This window comes from Dicentrarchus labrax, unplaced genomic scaffold (genome assembly GCF_905237075.1).
Source record: "Dicentrarchus labrax unplaced genomic scaffold, dlabrax2021, whole genome shotgun sequence".
NCBI lineage: Eukaryota > Metazoa > Chordata > Actinopteri > Moronidae > Dicentrarchus > Dicentrarchus labrax.
The window spans coordinates 1,779,396-1,806,741 of NW_026136701.1; the positions used below are offsets into that span (position 1 = coordinate 1,779,396).

Sequence of the window (27,346 nt, forward strand, 5' to 3'; positions counted from 1 at the left end):
GCTTACTTATTGATACACTTTACACGTATATCGAAACATATAGGCTACAGAGAAACATAAGCAAATGGTGAAAAGATGTCAATTTCATTTGACAGCATACATTGTAGTGATGGTTAAGGTAAGTGAAAGACTTTAAGCAACAATCATCATCATTACATATGATGTCCACTGTGAAAACATGTCCATAAATCCAGTTAGAATTCACAGAAAACAAGATGCTCCTTAAGACTCCAGAACTTGCTTAGATCCCCCCAGACGTCTATTAAAGCTGCAGAAGTAAATTTTTACAAAAATATTTTTGTCATACTTTAGCCTGACAGTAATAAATAACAACATACCAACAAAACAAATAATCTGTGAAAAAATCTGGTCCCTATTACTTGTTATAGTGCTCCATTGGCATTTGCATTCTCGCAAATGCCAATGGAGCACTAGCAGGAGCCAGAGGAACCTGATTTTTTCACAGATTATCTGTCTCATGTACTACTGTTAGACAAGAACAATTCAAAATGCTAGAATCCAGTGTAGCTTAGTATAGCCCGATATTCAAACATAATTGCTGTTTTCTTATAACCTGACATTGTCAGTAGAAAGTTGCATATCTCTCCTACTGATTTCCGTTGACTCAGACGCTGTAGTGGCAGTTTCTAGGAACAGTTAACAGTTGAAGAAATACACATTTAAGAGTAGTAGTTGTTATTGTTATTTCCGTTACTCAATTTACAACAACTTGTACAACTGTGTCAATCTGACCAATGCTTAGCTAGTGACTGACTCTTAATCCAATGTACAATAAAATTGGTTGATTGCATTTCCAATATGGGGAGCCGCCGTTAATGAGCTCAACTATTTAAATAGCTCAGAATATCTGAGATGTGGGTGGTGATTCAGAAGTCTGGAACCAGGTGGGGTGAGGTCATTCATCTGAGTCCGAAATGCTTTTTTTCAGTTCTGTTTCGGCATGGATCAAAGGAAAAAGTGTTAATCAGTTAATCAGAGGTGTTGTAGGCGTATTTTTCAGCTTTGGACAGAGTCAGGGTAGTTTAGTGCTGCTTTCAGTATTTGTGCTACACTAACTGCCTCCTGACTCTGGTGGTATCAATCCTCTCATCGAACTCTGAAAGAGGGCATTTCCCAAAAAACTAGAGTATTATTTTAACCAGTTTTACAATCTACTACTTATTGTCTTGTGAAAAGTTCCCCCCTAGCGGCTGTCACATTGCAGTGTGTGTCAGATTTATCACGGTGGGGTGTAGGTGGCAGTTGTTGCTTAATGTAGACCTCAAGCACTTATCGATCTATCTGTACTGTATCCCAGTCCAAGTCATGTGTGACTCCCAGTGATATCATGGGATGCGCACTCTTAACATTTTATGTGTCATGTCTACGCATTGAAGCGGGGTTGTATAAGGTACTTATCCATATGTATATGTATTAGCTACAATAGATGGAGGTCAGCATGTCCCCAGTTTGGAGAAGCAGACTGGAGTTCTGGAAGGGAAGTAGAGTAATGGGCTGCTGTGGACGGGGGCAGTAATTAAGTATTTTAGCCACATTAAAAAAAGCCCATCTAAAAAAATCTGTTTCAATTTATGCTATTGTGAGGGCTGGCATCTAAATTTAAAGCACCACCCTGTTAGGTAGAGTCAGAGGGAGCTCCCCGCCTTCATAAGGACAAGTGAGGGCAATTAGTGCCTCTTTGTCTGAGGCCCGGTTGTGTGGCAGGATTGCTGTGTCATGCAGGTAAGGGAGAGAGAAGGAGAAAGCTGTTATATTGCCTTATTAGAATTCTAATGAGATCTTTTGTATATTTAGTTGTGGTGTGACTGTCCTGAGTGATCCAGACGGAGCATGCTCTGTAGCCCTGTGCTGAAGAGGTATGTCTCAGTGAACTTTGGGGTTTCATTAAACTGTAGATATATCACTAATATGATAAAATCTCTTCAGGCAAAGACTCAGCTCTTCCATCTCCCCTTTTAAGCCAGAGTAGAGCCTTTCAACTGTTGCATTGCTTTTTAGCAGAGCCCCACATGAACAAGGTAACTGGAACCAGTATGGTAATGTAGGAGGGTCATGCTCTCTGAGGTATGTTGTCAGCTGATGAGACTGACTTTTGTTATGTTTTTCTTTCCCCTTATTGCAGATTTAAGGCCAGACTGCTGCTTTGCCTGAGCCAGTTCGCCAAGGCGGTTGGCGAATGTGTTTACAGACTGTACAACTTAAATCTGTAGATGGTTGAATAGTGCCTTTTTATATTGTGTGTCGTGACACTGAATGTCTGTGAATCTGAACCAACTGAATCTCATTGTATTTTCTGTCTTTTGTTTTGATTAGACGACCTGCGGGGAGTAGTCGTGGGATATGCACCCCTCCTTGCATGCAGTATGTTTGAAGGGTAGTGGTCACTTCACTGGTTTGTAGGTTTGACCTTTCCTTGCAGTGTAAGTTGTAGTGTTTGCAGTGATCAGTGTGCACATGAGGTGATTTCTATTGGGGTCTGCGATAGAGTCTCCCCGCGGTGAGTACCCTGTCCTGCCTATTTCTCGCAACCATTTAATCTCTTATTGTATTTTATGTTATGGTGAAGCCATTTGCTATTTATACACTAGTTGTTTCAACTATTTTAGTATTGCGGAATAAAATAATTTGGACTAGTTTTATGGTTTCTCCTTTCTTTTTCAGGTCTTTTGCCAGTATAATTTATTTTTAATAAATATTATTGGAGAGCTGAATGCACGTCTCCTGCTTTTTTTTAACCCTTTAAAACTTGTGTCAACCCTCAGATGGTTGGTGTCTAGGGCTGGTATAGTTCTATTCTGTGTATTGGTCCCCGTTGTAACCTGGGTGGGGTCACATTATATTACGAATATTTTCACCCCTTTACCTTTCTGTCAGACATCCCTTTCCTTTGGCCCTAACTGTACAACTTCCTACGCATAAGCCCAGGTGTGCCATGCACTGTATTATGCCGCAGAGCAGCGGCATATCAGTATATCAAAGACAAAACAGTAGTGGTCAGACCCTGGCCTATGACCCTGACAGTGCCAGAAATATCCACACCCTTGCTAATAACCAAATCCAGTGCTGCAAAAGATCAAAAGTTTCAAATACACAGCAGAAGTCCTTGCCAGTTTTCTCTCTGGGATTATCTATTTGACTGTTCAAAATCACAGTCACGACAAGATAGTCAAAATCTGGAGATAAACAGAAAGTAGTTCAGTGAAGCTGTCAGTGAAATTTATAAACTTTTGGAGGTCTGTAAATTGTTTACACACTGCAAAGATATTCAAAGGCAAAATTACCACATGATGACTGCTTGCAGAAACATGGGCCGACTCAATGAGAAGCAGTGCAATGTTACAATCAGCTAGCCAGGTTTCAGTTAAAAGCATAAAATGACTGGAAACTGAATCCCAGGGGCAGAACTGGGGAGTGTGGTTTCTTAGGCTCTAGTCCATGTTGCTCAAAAGCCCTGAATCTTTTAGGTTTCTAAAATAACTGTCATTTGCTCTCACACTCTGTGACCGAACCGGGAAAATCTACAAAATGAATGAAAGTTCTAGTGCTGGAGAAATATGGCCATCTATAAAGGCCTGAATATAGTCAGATGTGTACATGGTCATGTTGTTTATCCTACTATGCTATTCCCTAAAGAAAGTTAATATAATTAAATGTTCTTCTGTTGGCCTAATATTGAGGTCAAAGTATGGAAGACCACATTTACTTACATTTACTTGGGGATCTGATTTGCTGATTATTATGGCATATGGATTCACATGTCAACTTAACATTAATTCTGTGAACTTTACCCCAGCGTAGTTTAAGAAAAATCGTTTTTTAAAATTAGAAATGCTATTCATGCTAAATTCTTATCTACCTATATTATGTACCGTGAAAATAATAACATCAGGCACCTCTTTTAAGGTGGCAGTAGTGAAAATAAGTCATTCATAACATTTGTTGAGTTCTGGTTTCAGAATGATGAAGACAGCTGGAGAACAATTTGATTTTTAGGCATTTGGTTATCTTAACGTTTGGTTTTCGCCCTGCTGCATCCTGACTGGAAACAACCAAAACTTTATGTATAAATTCAAGATTATAGCTTGTGATAATATCATTAATTAAAAATGACTTGTTGGTAAGCAATTGAATATTCAGTTCGTGAGAGGACTACTACTTTTGGTGTAAAGATTTGCTGATAAGAGTCAGACATTTGTTTAATGTGATAGATGTAAATACACGTGTCTATTGGAAAAGCAATAAACACAATGACATGTAACTCTTGTCTTCCATCTTTTTCCCATAAAAAAAAACACATACTTGAGATTCCCTGTTAGTTATAAAGTATATGTCTCTGAAGGTGAGCAATGTCACTTTTATAGAATTGGCTTATTTCAATGTAGAATGGAAAATAAATGTCAGAGTTAAACAAATGTTAAGAACTCTATCAGACTGCATTGTATCGCATTGAATTGTTCCATATTTAAATGCATCAAATCTGTATCTAGATAGATACTAGATACTTATTGGATCGTCTTAGAAGGGAGAGATGAACACTACTGCTACATTTCTTTCTCACATTGTAGCTCTTGTCATATTTTGGAACGATAATAATTTGAGGCTGTAGTTATGGTTGGTTGTGATCCTACATTTCTTTGTGTTTTATTTTTTAACAGACAAACAAATACAAATAAAGCCTATGTTCTCACAATAAGCTTACCTTTTCTTTTCTTAGCCTTCATTATAAAATGCCCCTGAGCTGTTGGGCTGCCTCTGGCTCTGTCTACTCAGTGTTTAGTTGAAATGTTTGTCAGGTTTTGTGGAATGAGCTGAAAACAAATGCTTCAAACAAAGCCCATTTCCCAAATTCATCTCTCTCCACAACACTCCACTCTGCGTGAGTGTCACTCCATGTGAAGTCAAACTCACAGCTCCGGAGGGCGTTCAGTATTAAGGCAGAGGGTATAAATAAACAGGTAAACTGTGGGACACACTCTGCACAATGGGCAGGAAAGTTTCGTCACCATGGATACTAATAGATACCTTCGCTCAGCTGAACTGTTAAGTATTAACAAACCTACACAAACAGAAGAGGTCTTCCAAAAGATGGCTTCCACTGGGCACATCCCCACCTTCTTACAGACACAGACTAACCCTTTATTTGCAGAATATAGCTCCCTTCACTAACATTTATACTGTTGCTGCATCAATTCTTCAGCACCTCACTAACATTTAGATTTCCACTCAGGGTACATGCCCATGTGCCACCCCTCACCTAAACCAAACAGAGACTTCCAGAGGGTGAGAACACATCTGACAGAAATAAGCTCCTGTTGTGTGCTACATGTGTGAAAGGGCAAACGTCCGGATAATCAGTCCAAACATTGTCCAGAGTTTATATGAGAGAACAGCTAGAGAGAAGAGAAACACAGGTGGAGATAACAATAGGAATTACTGAAAGAGAAAGATCCCATTGATTCCTCCAAATCACAATCATTTAATAGCTGCATTATGTGAGTTCATTAAGTGAGTTCTGACAGCTACTGAGCGGGAAGAAAGCAAAACAAACTGACAGCAAGAAGCTTTGACATACATACTGTATCAGCCCATGTACACATGACACATGAGCTTCCCAATGGAGGCTTCCTTCTTGACTGTAAAATGTCAGTCTAATCTTCACTAGCTCTGGTGTTGCCTGGAGAGAAAAAAAATGCTTTCTTCTTTTTGTTTTTTTCTGCCCTGATAGAGGTTTGCTGATAAAAGATCCCCCAGATGCCCACGTGTATTAAGACATATATACAAACAATCTGTTGGAACAATAATAGATGATAAAAACAGCAGTTTCAGTCGCTCTACTCAGCTACTGTAAACAAACCACAGAGAGGCTGCGATAGCAACACAGAGGGAGCGTGACACCATGACCCCATTATATCTTTACATAGAGACTAGTGGTTTGCTGCTATATTCATATTTTAAATCTCACATATATAACATTTAATGTTAGGAAGAGATTACCTCTAAGTCTGATGTTTTGTTGACCCATCTGACCACCCCGACCTCCTCCCTATGCAGACTTGCTCTATTATAATGCCACACTACTCCCTGCTGCCACTTAAATGAGAACACATGATGTTTTGGGGCAATTGATGAAATTACGAGTGCTGTTGTTTTTTTTGTCACCTCAATATATTTGGAAACCACAGTATGTTCTTATTGGATTAATCTGGAAAGCACAATTTACATCCAGTGCCAATGTTTAGTGTCTCTGCAGGAGGTAGTGTGCCCTTTATGTAGCTAGGGTGTGGAGGATGGGTGTGCAATGCATGTAACTAACATTACCTTAGCTATACTTTATTGGCATGACCGTCATCATCACCCTATCCTAATCCAGCCAGCCAACTATTCCTACTATCCCTACCGACGACTACAAACATTGGACACAGTGAACTGCAGATCCTGATTAGAACAAACCCTCTCCTTGGCTGTACTAACCTCAAATTACAGCACATTGCTTGATAGAAAGGTCAATTCTACAGCAGTGCTGCAGCCATCTGACAAGATCGCTCCCAGTTAGGCAGGCAGAGGATGGATTAGGGAGGACGATGTATGTGTGTGTGTGTGTGTGTGTGTGTGTGTGTGTGTGTGTGTGTGTGTGTGTGTGTGAGAGAGAGAGAGAGAGAGAGAGACACAGAGCCAGTGTGGTGGTAATGGCTATGTTTGTAGTTATTAATGTACTAAGGAGCATTGGAAAGGTGGCTCTGTTTTCTTACTTGGCCTAACCCTGGCTGTTGTGCATACTTACATTAGTTCTGATGTTAATGGGTTTACATGAACCTTTGAGATGTAATTGACTCATCCTGTTATCATGAATAAACCATTTAACAGAACATTCTTGCCTCCTGACTGAGCAATTACAGCTAGCTTTTAATACAGGAAGCAGAAATGATGATCCAGTTGTACTGAGTACTGCTGCAGTATTTAGAATTTGGAAAGACAGCGATAAGGGAAAGCAGGAAGGTACTTCCATGCCAAACTAACCTGTTTAATATTGGAGGGTGTCTGCAATTCTCATAAAATGTGAATGAGCTTACACTGGTTTTCCGTCTCCAGTTCTGATGTTTACATGCGCCAACCCCAAACCAGATTACGTACTAAATGTGTTAAGGAGGGACCTCTCGCTGTAGCATAGGGGTGGGAGGGCTGACTGGGTGCTCTCCTGATATATGGCAAATGAAGGTGTGAGTATGAGGACAAAGAGCTAATCTTCCACTGGAGATCCAAGCAGAGCAAGGAGGGCCCTCATCTGCATCAATCTGCTCTGTCGCTAATTAAGGGGATGACACAAGATGCAGTTTTTGATACCAGGATGACACCCTGACAACAAACTTTTATTTTACACATACAGATCCAATCTGGTTTTGTGTAGAATTCTATTGATCAGTTTAGGTTTACACTCTGGTATTTTAGTTGCCATTATTTTCATGGTATGATTGACTGGCAAAATGATCATTATGGATGGGACAAGATACGATTTTATTTTCATATAATCCCATGCCTACTAATCATATTGTGGCAATTCTATTTTAGTTGTCTGTTTCAATAATATAAGCTAGGCTGGATAGTAAAAATAGTCTGAAGTGGCTGGCTAATATGGAGACATATGGTTTACAACTCTTAAACCACATAACTGGATAATGGCATCCAATCTATGGGTTGTTGCATTTACACATGGTATCAATAAGCGTTTCTGTTGTCTCATCAGGTCTGGGCATCATTAGCAAGAAAAAATTTGCTATCTGAACAGTTGCTGGACAGCTTCAAGCTATAATTTCCACATTAACATGTCTATAAAGTCTATATGTTCTATATGTAGTTGACTTGTGTACTTAAATTATCCCAGATGTTTCCAACAATGTTCAAACTCAGAGAAATCTGTCATTATATTCAGGCAGCTCAGCTCACAGCCCCTCCTGTACTTCCTTTGTCTCTGTAAAAGCATCACAAAAAAGTAGGGATGCTCGATATTGGCTTTTCTGCCAATATCCGATATTCCGATATTGTCCAACTCTCAATTTCCGATACCGATATCACCCGATACCGATATATGCAGGCTTTTTAAACCAAAACAACGTAACAGGTAACAACATAACATATCTCCTATAGTGGAACACATTATGCATACATAAATGCAACATGGCTTTTACAAATGTAAACACTGTGCAAAATAAGAGAACAACTTCAACTTTCATTGTATTAATACTGAAAAGAGTGCTAATGCTAATTGCTAGCTACGCCCTAATCACTAGCTAAGTGCTAATCGCTAGCTAAGCGCTAGCTTTGGTTAATGTGTTTAATTGTATTATGCACCTGAAGGAGTGCTAATGTAAATTCTAAGCCAATTGTTAGTTTGGTTAAGGAACAGCTCATAGCAGGGTAAAATATTTAAGGTGCATTGCACTTATTTTGTGTTAATATTAAAATCATTCAGCTTTAAATTGTTTGCTTGTTAGCCACGGTTAGCAACCAACCGGTCTAGCGTGTAGTTGTTGTTGTTATACGTCATCTAGCGCATGCCGGTAAACGTCCCATGCTGCGTTCATGCAGGCTCAGAAATGCTGAAGCCTTCAGAACAAACATCGGTTATAAAAACCCGATAATTCCAAAAAAAGGTTACCAAAAATAATTTTGTTTCGTTCATTCTTGTTGTTAAAATTGCATTTCTTTTGGTGAAGAGCACACTATGACTTGTTTAGAAATCAAAACTCAAAGTATAAGACTTGGGACTTGCATGTCCTGACTTGGGACTTAAGTGCAAAGACTTGAGACTTACTTGTGACTTGCAAAATAAAGACTTTGTAATATCACTTAGCAGTAACCCAAGTGAAACTAAGTCTCTTTTTCTGACAATTTTATAGCTGAACAAGACAGAGAGGAGCAAATATTATTATGTATGAATACAGTTAACATCCTGGGGCATTTCAATCTAAAGGTCAGCATTTATCAGCATGTTTAAGTCTACCGCTGTGGCTCCCTGCCTCTGGCATCCTCTGTCTGTGGGAGAGGATTTAGTAAGACAATCACACAGGAACTATAGCCTCTATCTTATTGCCTCTTATTGCCCCTCACAGGCTCAAAAGAATGTTGGCCTTAACTCAGGCACTGCAGAGGGAGTAATGAAACCAAGGCAACTCAGTGAATAAAGAGAAATAAATTCGAACAGTGTTATCAAGGAGACCTGCCTGGTTGTGAAGGTGCTGTTATACATTGGTTGCCAGAGAAATCCAAGCAGCCAGTAACACTCTGAAGACTTTTCCAATAAATCTGTTCAAGGGGGCAGCCAGGCTCAATCATGTGTAAGGAGAAGCGTGAAATATGATTGACAGAACATGGAGCTTATAAAGGGAATAACAAGATGGGATAGGTTCACAGCTACCTGACAAATTTGGCTTTATATGTTTTCCTTCATCGCTTGGCCACTGATAGGCTGGCACTCCGGAGTCTGGAGCAAGAGGAAGAGAGTAAGAGAGCTAAAATAGCGAGGAAGACCAGGAGTGTGAAAGCATGATGAGGCTGCACTTCAGAGAGGCTTGAAGCACAGTGTCAGTATTTCAGAGGAAAACTGTCTTGCATTCACTGCCCTAAAGGAATCTTTAGACACAACTTTCCTGCAAGTCTTTTTTCACTCTCATCTCTACTTCCCTGCTCTCCTTCCACCTCTTGCCTCACTTCAGCTCCTCTCCTTTCATCATCCCCCCCCTTTACCTTGCTTCACCTTCACTCTTCTCTCCTTTTCTCGCTATGCCTTTCATCTCTGCCTCCTTTTCTTTCATCCTGTCTGCTTTCTCACCTGGCCTCTCATCATGTGCCCAACACTCCTCTCCTCTCCTTGCCTTCACCTCTTCTCTCCTCACAATTTCTCACCTTTTATTACTTTTCTTGGCCTCATGAAGCACACCCGCACTGATGGGGTGTTCAGACAAAAAACAGCACTGTGTTAAAAAGAAAATAAAATGCAAGGGGCTGCGATGGGAGTGTTACTTTGGTACCAATAAGACAAATATGTGATAAGGCCAGTCGGCACAATGGATCCATTAGTAATAAGTCATGTCACCCAAAGGTAATATTGACTGAATTAACTGGTGTGTAGGATCGAAGACTGTTGACTGGTGAGGCTTTACAGAACCCTGCACACAATGAATCAGTTTAATAACTTTTATTGTTTACTGCCACCTCCTGGTGAGTCTAGGTACGCACCCCTAAACACCAGTGTAACACTTGATTTATTTCCCCACCTTAATTCCCCGAAGAATCACCCTATCCTGTGATTAGCTAGAGTTTGTTGCCTTTGTAGGTTTGGTTGGTTAGGTTTTGGCATTGAGACCGTTAGGGTTAGAGGATCAGGGTCATAGCCAATCAGAGACAGAGTAAGAGCAAGTGGGAGAAAAACCTCTGCCACACCCCACAGCTGGCTTAAGGCTGAGAAAACAGTGCTGGAAATGTCATTCTTAAAATGGATAAAGGCATAAGGGTTAGGATTATGTTATCATCTGGCAATGATTTAGCCTCTGGGGGCAACAGACAATGTTTCGGGGTTTCCAGTGTAGCCAGTAGATATTGCGAAAAAATGGATTTCCAAGACTTCCTCTGCAGTCTGATTAGCAACATCATCATTAAGAATGTCAAGAAAGACACAATTCGGCTAATCTCTATAAACAGATATCAGCATATGAATGTAGATCAATTTAAAAAAAGTTGTCAAAAAGCTAAATTGTCCTTAAATGAAGGCTGATGGGTTCCGAGATTGGATTATGGCTAATGTGTTTGCCTCTTTTGCTTTCCACACGGACCTGCATGCAACCAAAGCCCACTCAAACTTGATAGAACAATACTAGTCACACTTCAAACAGAAACCAGAGTATAGGGATCATTGTGTTTTCGTTACCTTAGAATGAGCAGGTTTTATCTACAGACACTGCGGGTATCTTTCCATGGAGTTCACCATGTTGAGCTACCATGCCTCTACAGTAGCTCAGAAAATACAAACCAAACAGTAGATAGAGCCTTTCACTTTTTTCACAGGGTTTGCGGCCACTGCAGTTTTTCCTACATGCTTGGAAGGCGAGCATTGTTCAGTTGGTTGCAATTTGCAACTTCACCACTAGATGCCACTAAATCCTAAACAATGGTCCTCAAAAACAGTCTCCAGAGGGGATAAATGGGAAACACTGGCCTCACATTATAGTGTGGATGGAGAAAACAGAGCTTTTGGAAAACAATTCCAAAAAAACGAGCCAGCTCCGGCACACTCAGTTCTGTGAACTGATAAACTTTCTGTCACCACAAACTTTCTCTATGATCACTCAATTTAAGCAGCAAATCTGGTGATACTCCATTTTTTTCTTTCTGTCAACAAATTCCAAGAAAGCACAAAACCAACAATGAACGTACAGTATCCTATGAATAAGTACTGTGTGTGTAGCCAAAGTCTGATATAGTCCTCTGTGCCATCGAGCTCCATTGTTTTCCAAAAAAGTAATCATCAATCACAGTCAATGCCACTGTAAATACTCACCAGACCATCAACTGTGTATTGATCTGCTGGTGAAAATAGTCATGTTTAAGTAGCAGTTATAAGCTATGTTTTGTGAGCAATTTTTAATAATTGGAGCTGAAAGACAAAGACATGGTAGACGAGTGAGAGAGTATTGAGAGATGGATGCATTGTTGGTTTTTGTCTTTTTATGTGATTTATTGATAACAGGAGAAATACAGAATATAGCCCGCCTTATGTGTGCTACTTCCACACATCGGTTACTCGAAAATGACTCCCATCCAACAGCTCTAGAACTGATCACATCCACGGTCAATAAACTGTGCTTGCATTTGTTTGTCAGACAACTTTTTAATCATAAAATAGTGATTTGATCGATGTTTCTGTCTGTGGTCATTATTTGAAAGCTATTTTATACTATACAGAAACATGTATAAATGACAACAACTTCTAGGAGTAGCCACAATTTTGGTGTCTGCCAATCAAAAGAGTAAGACACATTTAGAAGACATTTATTGTTGAGGTGTGTTCGCAAAAATGAAACAGTTTTCATGTGTTTTCATATTTAGCAGGCTTGTTGATGTTAATTTTTTACAGGGGAGATGGCCAAATTTTAAGGTTTATGGTAACCCCCATGGGTCCCATGGGGTGTAGTTTCACAGACACTACTGAATGAGCATAGGAATATTATACTGTCCCTCCAAGAAGTTGCAAGTTTCACCAATCATCTTCAGCTTCATGGACAGCTCCATGGGTTTATCAGTACACAGCACAGTTAGGTGACTGATGTTTAAGAGCCATGGTCGAGGCCATTGATTCTAACTTACACAAACCAGACTACACTAACATATTCAACTGAACAACCCCTCTGCCCTCTCTCTAGGGATAGAGAGGGGAATAGCCGGTTAACAAGGAGGACGCATTTTGGTCGTTTTGCTAACAAGGAGGACGGCATCCCCTCTGATTGCCCTTCAGATCGGCTGCTGCTTATTAACAATGAAGGTAGTTCTATCCTCTTTCCTCCTCCTTGCTCTCCTTTCCTTTCCCAACCTTGCTTCGACTTTCATTTCCTATTTTTGCCTCGGCTTTTCTCCTCCATACTATTCTTTGCTCACCTCACCTCACCTGTGCTTCTCTGCCGCCTTACTCTGAGCAGAATAGCTCTCTCCATCAGTCAACGTCGATGCACACTATATGAGTTTCTGCGCTCCTGTGTGTGCGTGCATGTGTTTCCAAAGAGGGTGCCGGGCCTGCACTTCAACCTCCCCGTTGTTGTGCTCAGAGCAATCAATAGAAAGCAGGGCTTCATCTGAGTGAGAAAAACCGTAGCTCAGCTGTCACAGCACCCTACAAAACAATGACTCAGTGTGCCCTGGGGAGCTCTGAGTGCATGTGTGTGCGTACACCACACTTTGACTTCATGTGTGCTTTTTTGCACCTTAAGCACATCCGTTTCCACCTTCAGTGAGCCAGCCACATAACATAACCCTCACACACACACACACACACACACACACACACACACACACACAAATACACCTACACACACACACACACACACACACACACACACACACACTCAAACTCCCTGGGGTCTCAGTCCCAGTTCAAGTCCTCACCTTCATAAAGCGCTCACTGTCAATGTCACGTAATGTCACTGTCAGAGTAGATTAGATCAGCCTTGTTGCCTTCGTGCACCCTGACTGGCCAGTGGACGGCCCAACCATGGGCAACTCACCATGTCACTGTATACATGCACACATACACACACACAGAGTTAAGGGTGTTAGCAGCAGCATGATTGTAATCCTCCTGCTCCTGGCCTGATCGTCTGTCTAGACACAGTCCGAATGTAACTTCCCGTGAGGGCTGTATTATCTTCAGCCTGCCCCAAGGTTCAGCACCTCCATGGCCTCATGTTTGTGAAAGCCTGATGTAGTATTTCCCCTCAGTCCTTGTTGAACTGCCATGTCCAATGTGCCTGTGGTAGGAACCTGTATAACACATCCAGTGGACCAGTCACTGCTTCTATTCCACTGTGGATGAGGTTGAACTGTGATTTTTTTTAAAGTCAATTTAGTCACCACTTATCAACAAAATGCTGCTGGTAATTACTGGTTCTAGCTTCTTAAACAGCAACTTAACACCACATTTTACCTTAACATTTTTAAGAAAACACAGACATACCTAAGATCGTGGTATACAGATATAATGTATATATATGAAAATAAACACATAAAGACAATAACAGAGAAACTAAAGACACCATATATGATCACTGCACATGCCACAGTTTCCCACTGGTTCAACACTTCATTGTCTTTTATGCCAGTGCCCAAAGGGTGTAAGCAAAATTATTTTTTGGCAGTGATTTTAACACTAACACAGGTTCTAAATTATAAAGAGAATCTGTTGAGGATGAAGACCTTCGAGTCACTTTAGGATGTCTTGCTAACACCTGCCTCCTCAGTCTGTATAAGTGCGTCACCACTGCACTGAATCTGGGTGAGCTGGAACACTAAGACACAGAATATTGCTAACTACTGCTAAAGTCTGTACCACAATGTGTACAGTCAGTTAATAGAGCGCTAAAACATACATGCTCACATACCCACACTAAAATTGACTCAATGTTTTTCAATACATATTCAATGCAGTCCCATAAAAAAGAGCAAATAAAAAGTGTCTGTGTGATATAATAAGCAGCTTATCATCAAAATGAAAGCAAACATTTGGTGACAGAAACAACCAACCTCAGAAATATACAGGCCCATACCTTCTGAAAACCCCAAAACAAATGGAGACTATACTACCTCATATCATTAGTAAGTCGGAGCTCTCTCTGTCTGTCTATATGAGTCGATCATTGTCTAAAGTCACTGGCTAACAGTAGCCACAGCAACCTAGGCTGTTCCAGCACAAAAAAGCATCTGTCAATTTGGTACATTTAGCTGCAACTATCACTAACGTTTTTCTTGCTTTTTAGCTTGTTACTTTTTCTGCAACACCCTTTTATTTTTATTTTCACGATTTTCGTTAATTATGTTAGCCTATTCACGATGATTCAATCAAGAAATAAAAGGATCAGGGGGCACCCTGGTAGCTCACCTGGTAGAGCTGGCACCCCTTGCTGCAGCGGCCATGGGTTCAGGTCCGACCTGTGGACCTTTGCTGTCTGTCATCTCCTCTCTTTATCACCTCTTCCCTGTCACTCTTCAGCTGTCAATATCAATTAAAGGCAATAAACAGCCCCCGAAATATAATATAAAAATAAACAAATAAATAAAAAAGTAAAGATCAGTCCAAAATAGGTTAGCCTAGATTGGCCCAGTCAGACAGGCAGCGTTCCTCTCTGTGCTGTGCGATGACCAGGCTGGCAATGTCTCTGTCAAAGACCATACAATAACTACTGACATCAGAAATGGAAAAATAAAAACTCTATGACTACTCAGCCTTGAAGGTCTGATGCTGCGCGTGAGATTGTGCTTTTGTTGTTGACTGTCACTCATGATGGTTATTATAAGGCTGAACAGAGCTCCAGTTTCAACAGGACAGCTCTGCTTCTAAATAGTGACCAAATTATTTTCTATATATGCAGTGCATGTCTCATATTTTAGCCATTCATGTTAGAAGACACTTCATCTCATATGTTGGAGTCCAAATATACAGTGTGAAGAAACCAACTTACCTGGTTTACATTTGAGAGTAAAATCTGTCAATATGTTCTATAGTTTTTTACTATTTTGATAAAAACATTGCTCTGATAGCAGTTTGCTAATAAAAAATATACTATCTAGGCTTAAATGCACATTTTCTAGTTAATAGCATCCAACCTGACTAAAACGTACAACATAATTTCTGTCGCTATCCACAGAGGTCTCCTCCTCCTCAAAACAAACTGACTCACTGATTAAAACCGCTAAAAACACTGAATAAAGCAGTTCCACCTTAAAAATCACTGTTTCTTCCACACTGTTAGGCAGACTAAGGACGTCCCGGAGGGGCTGCGAGCTGAGCATCTGCTAACGTTAGCTCAGCTTCTCTGATAACTTAAGATCCAGACGTCCGATAACTAAAATGAATAGTTAAAAAGCACCAAGATCTAAACAGTGAAAAAATGTGGCTTCAAACTGGATAAAAAGTCAATGTTTGAACGCTTCTGGCAGACAACCACAACGCTGACGCAGGCATAAAGGGGATATGACGCCATTAACAGGCGACCGGTGAAACACAGCGTTATCTGAACAAAATGACAGATTTCTCTGAGTTTGAACATTGTTGGAAACATTTGGGATAATGGAAGTACACAACTCAACTACATACAGAACATAGACAGTTTAATGTGGAAATGTTACAGATTATAGATTTAAACCCACAGTCTCGTGCCTTGTGTTAATAACTCCACACGATCATCAAACGGACCCCAAAGACTGTTATGTCACCCTACATGCACAAGCTCAGCCAGCGTTCCTAAGAAAGGCCAAGTGAGTGTTTTAGTGCTGAACAGCCTGTCTGTGATTTCTATGTGTCAATATTACCTTTGTCATCACTACATGTTGTTCGTAATTGAATTTCATGCTGTTTAAAAAATATTGAACAAATACGTATGGTTCATTAGACTTGTGTATGGCAGCATCTCTACATGTCTATATATATTTCACACGGTTGGTAGGCAGAAACCCTGAATGATTCAGTGCATAACCACATGTGACCTCAATTATATGACATGTGACATCAAAGTGGACAACCCTCAGAGGTTGCCATGCCTTCGACTAACTGATAAAGCCTCTTGGCCAGAAGGAGAAATGTCTCAAGCACTGAAACACAAAGCTGAATTAAAGTCCAATAAACAGGAAGCATCTTCCTTTCAACAACCAGAGGCCTGTTCCAAAAAGTCTAACCTTCAACTCTGAGTGGAGTAACCCTGAGATGGGAAACTTAAGAGTTTTTGGTTCCTGAACAGCTGACCATAGTCAGTTCCGTCCGTATATTCTGAGTAGGGCAGTAAGGGTAGGCAGTTTATTTTAGTTTATTTTGGCATGATTCTGAAAAATAATCCATAATTAAAGCTGCAAGGTGCGATGTTGGGGCCCTCGCAGTCCACACGGATCAGGGTGTGCTGTGGTCAGTTTATGCACCAGCATATCATATGTAGACCATGCCATGGAAATCTTGTGTAAATTTGATGACAATCGCCATAAAAGGCTTACTTCCGGTTTCCAGTAAATGGAGTGCCAAAACTACGATATAGGCTACCATGGCAACAGGCAACTAAAGAGTAGAGCCTCCATTTGAATATAGTGAAATATTAAGTGCCAATGGATAATGTGACATTTATCTATAAAAACACAGCAGCAGCACTGAAGGAGACAAGATTCATTAAGATAACACTGTTCAGTTTCATTAATGTAGTCCACATATTCATCATTCACCAGAATTGAATTTCCTTAATATGTGATAAAATGGTATCTAAAACTGGGTGTAAATTAGTTTTACATATGTCTTTGCTAAACAGCATTCAGTGACTGCATTTCAACAGTAATACCAGTAGTTACAGGTACAATTATGTAAGTAAGTAAATTTAAGCTGACTTTTAAACTACGTTTAGTCCAGTGTTGTTCGTCATAATCTCCAATTTGATTGGAAAACTACAATATTAATTCTGTTCCATCAGTATGATGACCATGAGAAGTATTAGACATCAATCATTGTGTCTTATACAGATTTGAGATTGCTACAGTAATGTGGTTTCAGTGTCAGCTGCCTGAGCATGCAGGGTCACAGTAAATGGTAAATGGACTACACTTATATAGTGCCTTTATAGTCATCCAACCACTCAAAGTGCTTTACACTATGGCCTTCAACACTAATATGGGATTCATTATCTTGCTCAAAAAAACGTCAACATGCAGTGTGAGGAGCTGGGGATCAAACCACCAACCTTCCGATCAGTGGACGACCAGCTCTTCCTCCTGAGCCACAGCTATTGAAAAAACAAGAACAAACACTGCAGAGAACACTCACAGTGGGAACTGAGCCCCTATCAATATTTCACTCACAAGGTAGGTAGATTAAAAAGTATTGAATAAATATAATTTGATATAATTTGCATTCAGATGCAGGCAGTAATATGCCACCTACTCAGTTTCAGAAAGTTATGTATGTTGAAGTTGAGGAAAGGTCACAGAAGCTCCTCCTCTTACTGCAGCATAAATGTATATCGATACAGATTGTGGCCCACCATGCGTTAGGAACAGCTGTTAAATGAACTACATAAACTTTTTTAATGCCTTTGCTGTAGGTTTATAAAATATATGGTACATAGGGATAGCAGCCAAAAAGTGGGTTTACAGGGTCTCAATCACTCACTCCTTCCAGGTTTAAGGTGCATTTATTGTGTGTTCTATCAGTGATTGCATGCCTTAGGAGTGGGATTTATCAGACTGCTGTTGTAAAGTCATTCTCTCTGTGATTGTGGGTTTTGGTCACCAGAATTTTATTTTTCTATTCCATGAAGCAATTTTAGACAGTTTTATACTCTCTATACTGTTTTTAGCTAGTGGCAGTCCACCACTTTGGTCCAGGCTGAAAATGTCTTACTATTAGTCATGACATTTTGCACAGACATTTATCGTGGTTCCCATATGATGACTTTGGTGAACCTTTAACATCTCCTGTAGTCTTTCTATTGAGGTTAACATATTAGTTTTCAAGTGAAATTGAAAGTAAAACTATTGGGTGGATTGTCACCAGCATTAACTGTACTTGTTTAGTGCTAATTAGCTAATTCTAGCATGCTATAACCCTATACATGGTAGAGATTATACCTTTAGCCTTGTTAGTCCTTAAGTTTTTTCTAATGCAAGCCAGCTGAGGTACGGAGGCCTGAAACTGTCATGGTTAAAAAAAAAAAGTTGAGATTAGATAGATTGGATAAAAGACAACCCAAAAATGCGAGTGAAGAGAATGCCATGCCATATTCACTTGAACATTGTGTTTTTTGTCAGGTTCTTATGGTGGATGTAGTCAGCAAAATCAAATTTAGTTAACTTATTACTTCTAGATAACTGTGGATACACACCTCTTCCCAGTAACTTGCAGTCACACTAAGAAACTTTACAGGATTCCCACCAAAAAAAGCTTTTAGGCAAACAGAAACAAATAAAACTGCATAGGTTCTGTAGATCATCTGGCTAAATGATGCTGTGTTTGTTTAATGCGAGCCACCGTACCTGAAGGTGTGTCTGATGGCTAAGCCAATCACCGTGCCCCTTGCTCTGCCTGCTCCACGATACTGTGAAACTAATGTCGGCTCAGTCTCACTCGGTTTTGTGTTCATCAATAAACCGGAGTTATATTCAAAGTCAGTGTGATCCTTGACTCACACACAGGAACGGACAAGTTTCTTCAAGTTCTGTACTGTAATGCTATAACTAGGCCACCTGCTCATGTTCAGAGGAAAAAATGAAGACAAGGCTCAAAAGCTTTTCCTTTGACTGTGACATCAAACGGTGTACATAGAGACAGTTTGTTTACTCGCATTCGGAACAGATGTTGAATGAAAATGAACCACCACTGGAGTAGGTTTATTAAGGAAACAGTAGCTATATGAGGGGCAGGGACCTCATGTTGGGTGTTGTTCAGCAGCACTGGACACAACAGTATTGAAACAGGATTCCTTCAATTACACGCCAGCGTACCTGACCATTTTTCTTCTCTGATACATTAACACGCAATCCGTCAGGGACTTCACTGTCAGTAAAAACCATACAATGCAAAGAAAGGAGCATTTTTGGTGGCCATAAGGATATGAGTCTGACCTTTGAAACCATACGTTTAATGAGGAGAGAATATGTTTATTCTCTCCTCATTAAACTAAATTAAAAGTTACAGCAATGTTTAATGTCACTTATGGAGTTTACAGATAATTCATCATCAGACTGAGAATGCACCAGAGGTATCAGACAGTATACAGTAATAACCAAATACACTAAAGGTGTTCAGTGGAGCATCAGATTGACTGATGTTTCACTTTGAATGAGGTTTTAATTTTTGGAAAGATCACAAGCAGGATGGTTTTTCAGGTTGTAACATTCCTTACTGAATTTTTACACAGATGGATGGAACGAAGCATACCACAGAGGTACAGAGGTAAATTTCACTTTGGTCTTTTTAACTGCTTGTGCAAGTGCTAAGGGGGCAGCAGCACCCCCTAAAATCTGACATAATGAAAACAATTAGTTCATGTTTAAACTTTTTAAAGTGAAACTTTACGCCTAAAAACTCAACTTTTGTTCTTATCCATCCATATCCAATGCAGCTGCGTTTTTCAGTGGTGGACTCTTGCTGTTTGAAGGGCAGGGTCAAAGGCTTTTTGTTCACTAGAAGGACACACTATAGTGTTTTGTCCACTGGAAGGGCACCATAGAGGGCACTTTATTTTGTTTTATCTTTCATAGGGTCAAACAAGAGGGCACTTTTGCAACCACTGTTAGGTACCTCATTACCTTGGAATGAATTGTTTATAGGGTCTTTTAACACATCACATGGCCACCACAGTTTCTCCTACACACTTGGAAGGCGAGCTGTATTCAGTTGGTTTCCATCTGAAACTTCCCCTCTAGATGCCACTACTCCTACACACTGGTCTTTTAAGCCACTAGTAATTTTATTTTGCATCCATTTGAAGCATCCAGATAGAAAAGCAGTCCACCACCTGCAGTAAACAACCACTTTCAATGCAATTTACCATATGCATATATTCATTTTCAGTGTATAGAAAGGTGTGCATATCTCAGTCTATCCCACCCACTGAACAGCTGTGGGTGGACAGCAAGAGAGCTGCCTCAGATTAATTGTACATCCATAACACTGTAATCCAAGATGAGGTGGCACCTTACCATCAAAAAATGTCTGAATCAAAAGTAAGATGTATCATCTATATCTAAAGTTCGTATTGTTCCCACTGCTGAGTATTTCTCTGAGTATCTAAGCATCTACCATTCTTTTTGAGTTTGAAAATATAAGCATATGACCACCAATGATTTTCTCCAGTGAAATGCTCTTAGCTGTATGATAAGAGATGGGTTCTACAGTTTAAAGCTTTTCAGGCTAACTGGATTACCAACCATTTAAACACTTTCTACCACTCAAAAACATACAGTGCAATCTAAAATGTTGGGAATTTCGTGATACTTGACTGTCGTGTCTTGCTGGGGCATGCAATAGCTGCGAAAAGATGGGGATAAGCCATTCTATCTGAGCACCACACATGCTGTATGGTTTTTACATTCATATTCACAGTGCTCTGCAGAAAGCAGAACTGATTCCCTCCCTCAGATTCACACAGAAAGATACTTCTCTACGTTGGTTATAATGGATAATAGTCTTAGACATATTTTCTTGATTGTTCCTCTGAGGTTGCTCTCTAACTGTTTTCTTCACAAAGAATATTCAATATTTTCTGCCTCAACCTGCAGCTCTGCAGTTATTTGTATTCTCTGAGCAAAGGGTTCAATGACCTTTTCAAAGAATGGGCAGAAATAAAAGCAATTAAACTGCTCAAGACTAGGAGCTTTTAAGGTAATGTGATCAGTCTGAAGGAAAATCGACAGTTTAACACACGTTTCGTGAATGACTTGTCAATCACAAAGTAGCCATGCCCTGAAGCATACCCTGCTTTATCGTCTATTTCACTCTAAATGGGACCATAATTTACAAAATGAACATCATGCTGTATGTAAGAAGACTGAAACTAGAGATTGAGACCATAAACTAATTTGTAGTGTAATAGTTTTTGATGTTATTTATTTTTTTATATATAGTTGTTTTTACCAAACATAATGTCAAACTATGGTATTCTGGAAATTGTAAGATTTTGTGCAATTGCACAGAATACTTTAAGTGATAATATGATCACATAGTTCAAAATATCGCTAAATTTGGCTGAATTAAAAAAGCCAGAAGTGAACTAAATGAAGAGCTGTTTCAAAGCTAAAAGAGCAGGACCTTTTTGCTGAGCTGAGCCAAATGATCTGGCTCACTAAAAAGAGCTGCAATTCCCACCACTATTAACTTGTCCAAGGACACTTTGACATGTAGACAGGAGGAGCTGGTGATCTAACCAGCAACGTTCAATTAGCAGGTAGACGACTTGTTCTATCTGCTAAGACACAACTGCCCATCACTGTGCTTCACTATCCAGCTGCTGTCATCAGTCACTCCATTGTACTCGGAATATGAATACACGGTTGCCTTTGATTGTACCCAGTAGATATGTAGATAATGTGAGGCTTGTGGAAATGTTTTGTACCTGATGAAGAGCTATGACAGATCGGTCATGACACTGCAATGTCAATTGTTTTAAGCAGTTGTCCCGAGCTCTTCTGGCCATTCCTCAGTCCCCTGACCAGTACCTACCAGCACACTTGCCACCCAGCTTAACTCATTTGCAGATTGTGTATTGCGCCTCATAACCTTAGCGTCACAGCACTTGTTCTCAGTTTTTTGGGGTTTTGTTTTCCCACCCAATCACTTTTTGGATGTGTTCGCCTTTAACGACTACTTGCTGCATTTTTACTATACCAACTCTGTCTCTGCGTCCTGCATTTGTGTCCTTACAACAAGTACTAAATTTGTGATTCCTGTTTTAGTGCCATTTTAGAATTATAACATATATTTTCATTATTATTGTGATAATATCGTGTACTGCAATTACTTTGGTGAAGATAATCATAACATTATTTTTTCATATGGGGACCATATATATATATGCCTAGTGCGGGTATTAAAATTTTGCAATAGCGATAATTTCAGAAATACTGTTAATATCTCTCAGAAATGAAAGGGACTGATGTTATCCTAAAGCTAGACTAGGATGATCTAAAATTTCTGACTCTGGTGACTACTAGCAGTAGTATCAATACATTTGCTATGGCAGAAGCAATGCATGCTACAGCCTTCCAAAAACACTTGCAGTATGCATTCAGAATAATTTGAGTAATGGTATAATCAGAAATTCTACATGTAGGCTAGGTCATTTCAACAACTTTTTTGAATATTGCATAAAACACACTGCAGCATCTTCAGAACTGCCAGAGCCTGACAAGAAACAGTACAGTAAGCATTTCCCAAGTTAGTACTCAACAAGAAATGAATAAGTAAGCTTAGAAAATATCACTAATCAAGTAATTACTCCATAACAAGGCATTAAACAATCACCAACAAGTGCATGCTCTGTGCTCAACACATGTTCAAAAAAGAGGGGTTAGAGACAACAAATAGGATTTTTTGGATCTATGTACTCCACTGGAAGTAAAACAATAAACATATCTTACCTTTCCAACGTACTGAAGTTCAGGTCCGATGTGTTCCTCCAAAACAAAGAACTGGTTCCAGATCCAGCCTCTCTTGGGGCGATGGTGGGAATCCTTGTCTGTGTCAAGCAACTTAGTCTGGTTCCTCTGTGCTCTGTTGGACACTCTGGAGGTTGGGTTGGAGATCTTGGAATGGGGTTTGGCATTTGTAATTGTTTGTGAAGATGGTCTGAGTTTGGAATGGGATTTGGGATTTGATAGTGACGCCGGGCTGGCATTGTAGTATGTGCTGGGATTCATAGTACCAGATGGGTTGGACTTTTGATTAGAACTGGAAGGTGAAGATAATTTAGTGCTGGGGGCCGAATCAGAGTTGGTCACAGTCGCTGCCTTAGAGATGGGGAATGCCTTGGGCTTTGACTGCAACAGTGATCCGATCCTTGGTTTTGGATTAGTTTTGGGGTTGACTTTTGAAGATTGGTTTGGATTGTTTGAGCTATTTCTTACCGCCTGATTAGAATTTGGTTTGAATCCCAACCCCTGCCTTGAATAAGAACTTTGTCTGGGCGCACGCTGTAGCTTGAGTCTAGTGTTTGAGCTTGATGTGGTCTGGGAGACTGTTAATGGAGAGTATGTGTTGGACCTATTGTTGTCGGTAAGATAGGATATGATAGGCTTTGACTGAGGCTTGCTCCAGGAGCTTTGGCTGGAGCTTGAGAGCTGGCTGGGCTTCAGCGGAAACATATGTTTTTCAGGACTTGAGCTTGGGAGCAAGGTTGATTCAGGCGGTGACTTGAGCCACAGATTAGGGTACAGGGTGGGGTCGGGGTTAGTGTGAGGGCTCAGATCGACCCGGGTCCCATAACAACTCTGGGAGACAACACATAGGAAGATCACCAGAGGACAAAGACGGGAAACTGCAGCCACGGCGGCTGGAACTCTCATTGTAAAGAAAGAATGGTCCAAAAATGTCTTCCCCTCTCACTTCCACTGTGTCCGTGGGCATACACAAACCTTCAAACACACAGGTTTACAGTCCTTTTCGCAGTCAAGGGCAGCCAGCAGAGCCCATGTGGTGCAGTCCAAAGAATAATTTCATATAGTTCCCACAGAAAAATTAAAAAGAACTCCATAATCTGGTTCATTACGTTTAACTTACTATCGACATGAGATGTTCCTTAATATGTGACGGTTTTCCCAACATTTTTCCCACAGCTGAGGATGAGCAAAATCGAAAAATTAATATGGAAATAAGTACAACCAGTCCATATAATCGTGGTATAGTCCATGGTAAACTTGTGCTTCAACACCATATATAATATCCACTATGGCCAAAAATCCTTTTTCTTCATATCGAACGCAGAAAGTCAACAGATGATTGTTGGGTCAGAGACTCATCAAAGGTCAGCACGTCCTGAAACAGAGAAGATGAAATCCATCATCAAAGGTTTTCTTTAAACTTGTAAAAGTTCCAATAAATAAGAACAAAGCCACAATACAATATGACAGACTCTGCTTGGACACAGTCATTTACAGTGACACATTCTTTGGAAATCTCTGATAGAGCAATCATTTATAGAAGGCTAATTTCAAGAAAATTCTCCCACTCAGCAAAGTGGCTTTAAATAAACAATCTCTTGAAAACCCTGTCTTTCATAGTTGATATCTGTTTTGTGCGTCCACTTCAAGACCTGATTAAAGAAAGACCATTTTGTCAATTTATCTCAAGCCCACTCATTTTTAGCTCAATTCTAATTACCAGTTTGCACAGGATGACAGATCTCTGTAAACACTTTCCAAAAGTACACAGATGAGAGTGTGTACTCCATTTATGTGTTGTCTTTGTAAAAAGTGTATGCAAATTTTGCAAATGACATTGATGTGCTCTGACAATAACAAGAACCAAAAAAAGGGGATGTATGGAATGCTTTCAAGTGCAATTTTAGCAGATGTTCTACAGTAAGGTTGTTCAGTGTTATTTCTTACAGAAGATCAAGAATTCTCCCAAAACATACATCACATTATACTGTTACAAGACCCAATATGTTGAATTTCTGATACCTTTTTAATGATACAGAAAATGTTGTATTCATTTGGATGCCTTTAGGCGAAATATGTGGACCAGACACTGACACAGTCCAGACATATTGTTAAGGACCAGCAGATGACAATTTTGCAGCCAATATCAAATACTGTATTGAGTTAATTACAACAATCCTGTACACTCTTTATCAGTCCCAATTTCCTCTTCTGAACTAATTTTTACCTAAAGAACCAGGGAAGGTCTAAATACGATAGGAAATCTGATAGGAAAATTGACAAATGACTATTATTAGAATCTTAGTTCAATGTTCACTCTTTGTAGCTCTGGTGTGGTCTCCTTTAACTTTATTTACCAGTTGGTCACTAACTTTGTGTGTTATGCAGGGTTTCGTAGTAATGGATTACATGTAATTGGGATTATGTAATAAGATTACAAAAAAAGTAAGTATAATCTGCTCAGAATACATTTAAAAAACATATATTAAATTATACTTACATTTTCAAGGATTACTGGATTGCATTTTTAATTATGTCTTTAAGATATAGCAATTGTAATGATAATTATGACAATTATCCATTAACTCATTAAAAGCATGTCTGGTCTTACCTTACTAATTATAAAAATTGCCATGTAATTGTTGTTATGTAGTAACTCACTACATTTCAAAGTAATCTGGTTCTCAGTTTGTGGGTCTGTTACGGGCTAAAAAGATCCGTAGAGCTGCAGAATCGGTTGGTAATTATTCTCAGTTATAGAAATTGATTTACTACGATTTTCTTAAATTAGGTTCACCAAATAATCACACATAATGATCCATTGCTGAAATGGCTGGAGTCATATAAAGCCACTGTCAGAGGTTTTGTTCCCTACTCCTGCTCACTGATTTTTCCATCCCATCTTAATCCCAAAAACAAATTGTAAATATCCCATTAAAATTGAGTGGACTCCATCCCCCACCAGCTGGATGAGGTAGCCTAGAAGCGTGACTTTTCACTCACAGTAAACATATAAAGTATACTAGTGGGCAGAATTAAATGACTTGAGACATGATTAATTTAGTTTAAACACTGAGAGTCTACAGCATTGCTAGTGGCCCTGTATGGCTGTACATCTGCAAGCCACGAGATCAACAATGCTCATTATGACCATGAAAGTCTGTGCTAAATTTCATGGCAATCCATTCAATAGTAGCGGAGACACTTCAGTGTGAACCACGAAATGTCAACTTCATGGTGGCATTAAGGAAAGGTCACAGGAATGCAAAAACCTAGCTCTAAAGACAGTGGAGATGGTTGTGGACTTCAGGAAGAACCCAGCCCCACCCGCCTCCATCGTCCTGCGTGACTCCCTAGTTGACTCTGTGGAGTCCTTCCCACTTCCTGGGTACCATCATAGCCTGGGACCTCAAGTGACCAAGAAAGCCCAGCAGAGGATGTATTTCCTGCGGCAGCTGGGGAAGTTCAACCTGCCAAAGACAAGGATGGTGCACTTCTACACAGCCATCATCGAGTCAATCCTCACCTCTTCCATCACCATCTGGTAAGCTGCTGTCACTGCCAAGGACAAGGGCAGACTGCAGCGTATCATTCTATCCGAGAAGGTGATCGGCTGCAACCTGCCATCCCTCCAGGACCTGTACGCCTCCAGGACCCTGATTGTGAAGATTGTGGCTGACCCCTCCCACCCCGGACACAAACTCTTTGAAACACTTCCCTTTGGCAGGAGGTCCATCAGGACCAAAACCTCATAAAACAAGAAAAGTATCTTCCAGTCTGCAGCTGGCCCAGCTCCCCCACTGACACTGACTCTTAAACCCACCCTGCAGCACTGCCCAGGCATGCAGGTCTGCTGCTAAAAATATTCATGTCATGTATCATTGATTGGTAAATCATTTATTACTTAATGAATACATTATTGTACCCACGTCTACAGTCATTGACGAAATATCCCTTAGCAATGACAGGCATGCCAGTTTAGACTGCACGAGTCACTTTTGTTGAAAAGTCAAGCCAGATGTCTATGTCTTGGTCAGACCCGGCTACGACTATGATACATTTTGTCTGGAACTGTCTACCAACTCAGATCTCTGACTTACATACATATTTGCCTTTGTACTGAGTCATCCATGCTTCTACTAATTTAATCCTAAACTGAAGACTGCTTGTCTTCAGTTCGTCTATTCTATTTTTTTTCTTTGTGTTTTGTTGTACAAATTAGTAAACTTCAAGCAGAATAGGCAACTTGTGAACAACAATAACGAACAAAAGCTTCAAATCCTCCTGTCAAAAAACGTGCTGGTCTGACAGCTGAAAACTGCTACACTCGGGCCAGCAAGCCCGTTGTTTGGCTTGTTTTGTATTTTCTGTCCATATTGACTGGATGCACTGCACAAGAAGCCTGCAGGATTTCTTTGCATTACCTTCAATCTAAGCCACT

The 27,346-nt window shown here is 40.0% G+C and overlaps 1 protein-coding gene and 1 long non-coding RNA gene across 3 annotated transcripts in view; one reads left to right on the forward strand and one right to left on the reverse strand.

Annotated features, from left to right (window-relative positions):
• Positions 1–27,346, reverse strand: part of LOC127369678 (cadherin-18-like) — a 183,710-nt gene that overhangs the window by 137,493 nt on the left and 18,871 nt on the right. For both annotated transcript variants that reach the window (XM_051411257.1, XM_051411248.1), the window contains exon 2: positions 22,888–24,280. In XM_051411257.1, coding sequence (XP_051267217.1) covers positions 22,888–23,811 — 924 coding nt within the window. In that variant the 5' untranslated portion in view covers positions 23,812–24,280. The remainder of the gene's footprint in view (positions 1–22,887; positions 24,281–27,346) is intronic.
• LOC127370261 (uncharacterized) overlaps positions 1–27,346 on the forward strand; it is a 273,222-nt gene that overhangs the window by 55,788 nt on the left and 190,088 nt on the right. The gene's annotated exons all lie outside the window — the stretch shown is intronic.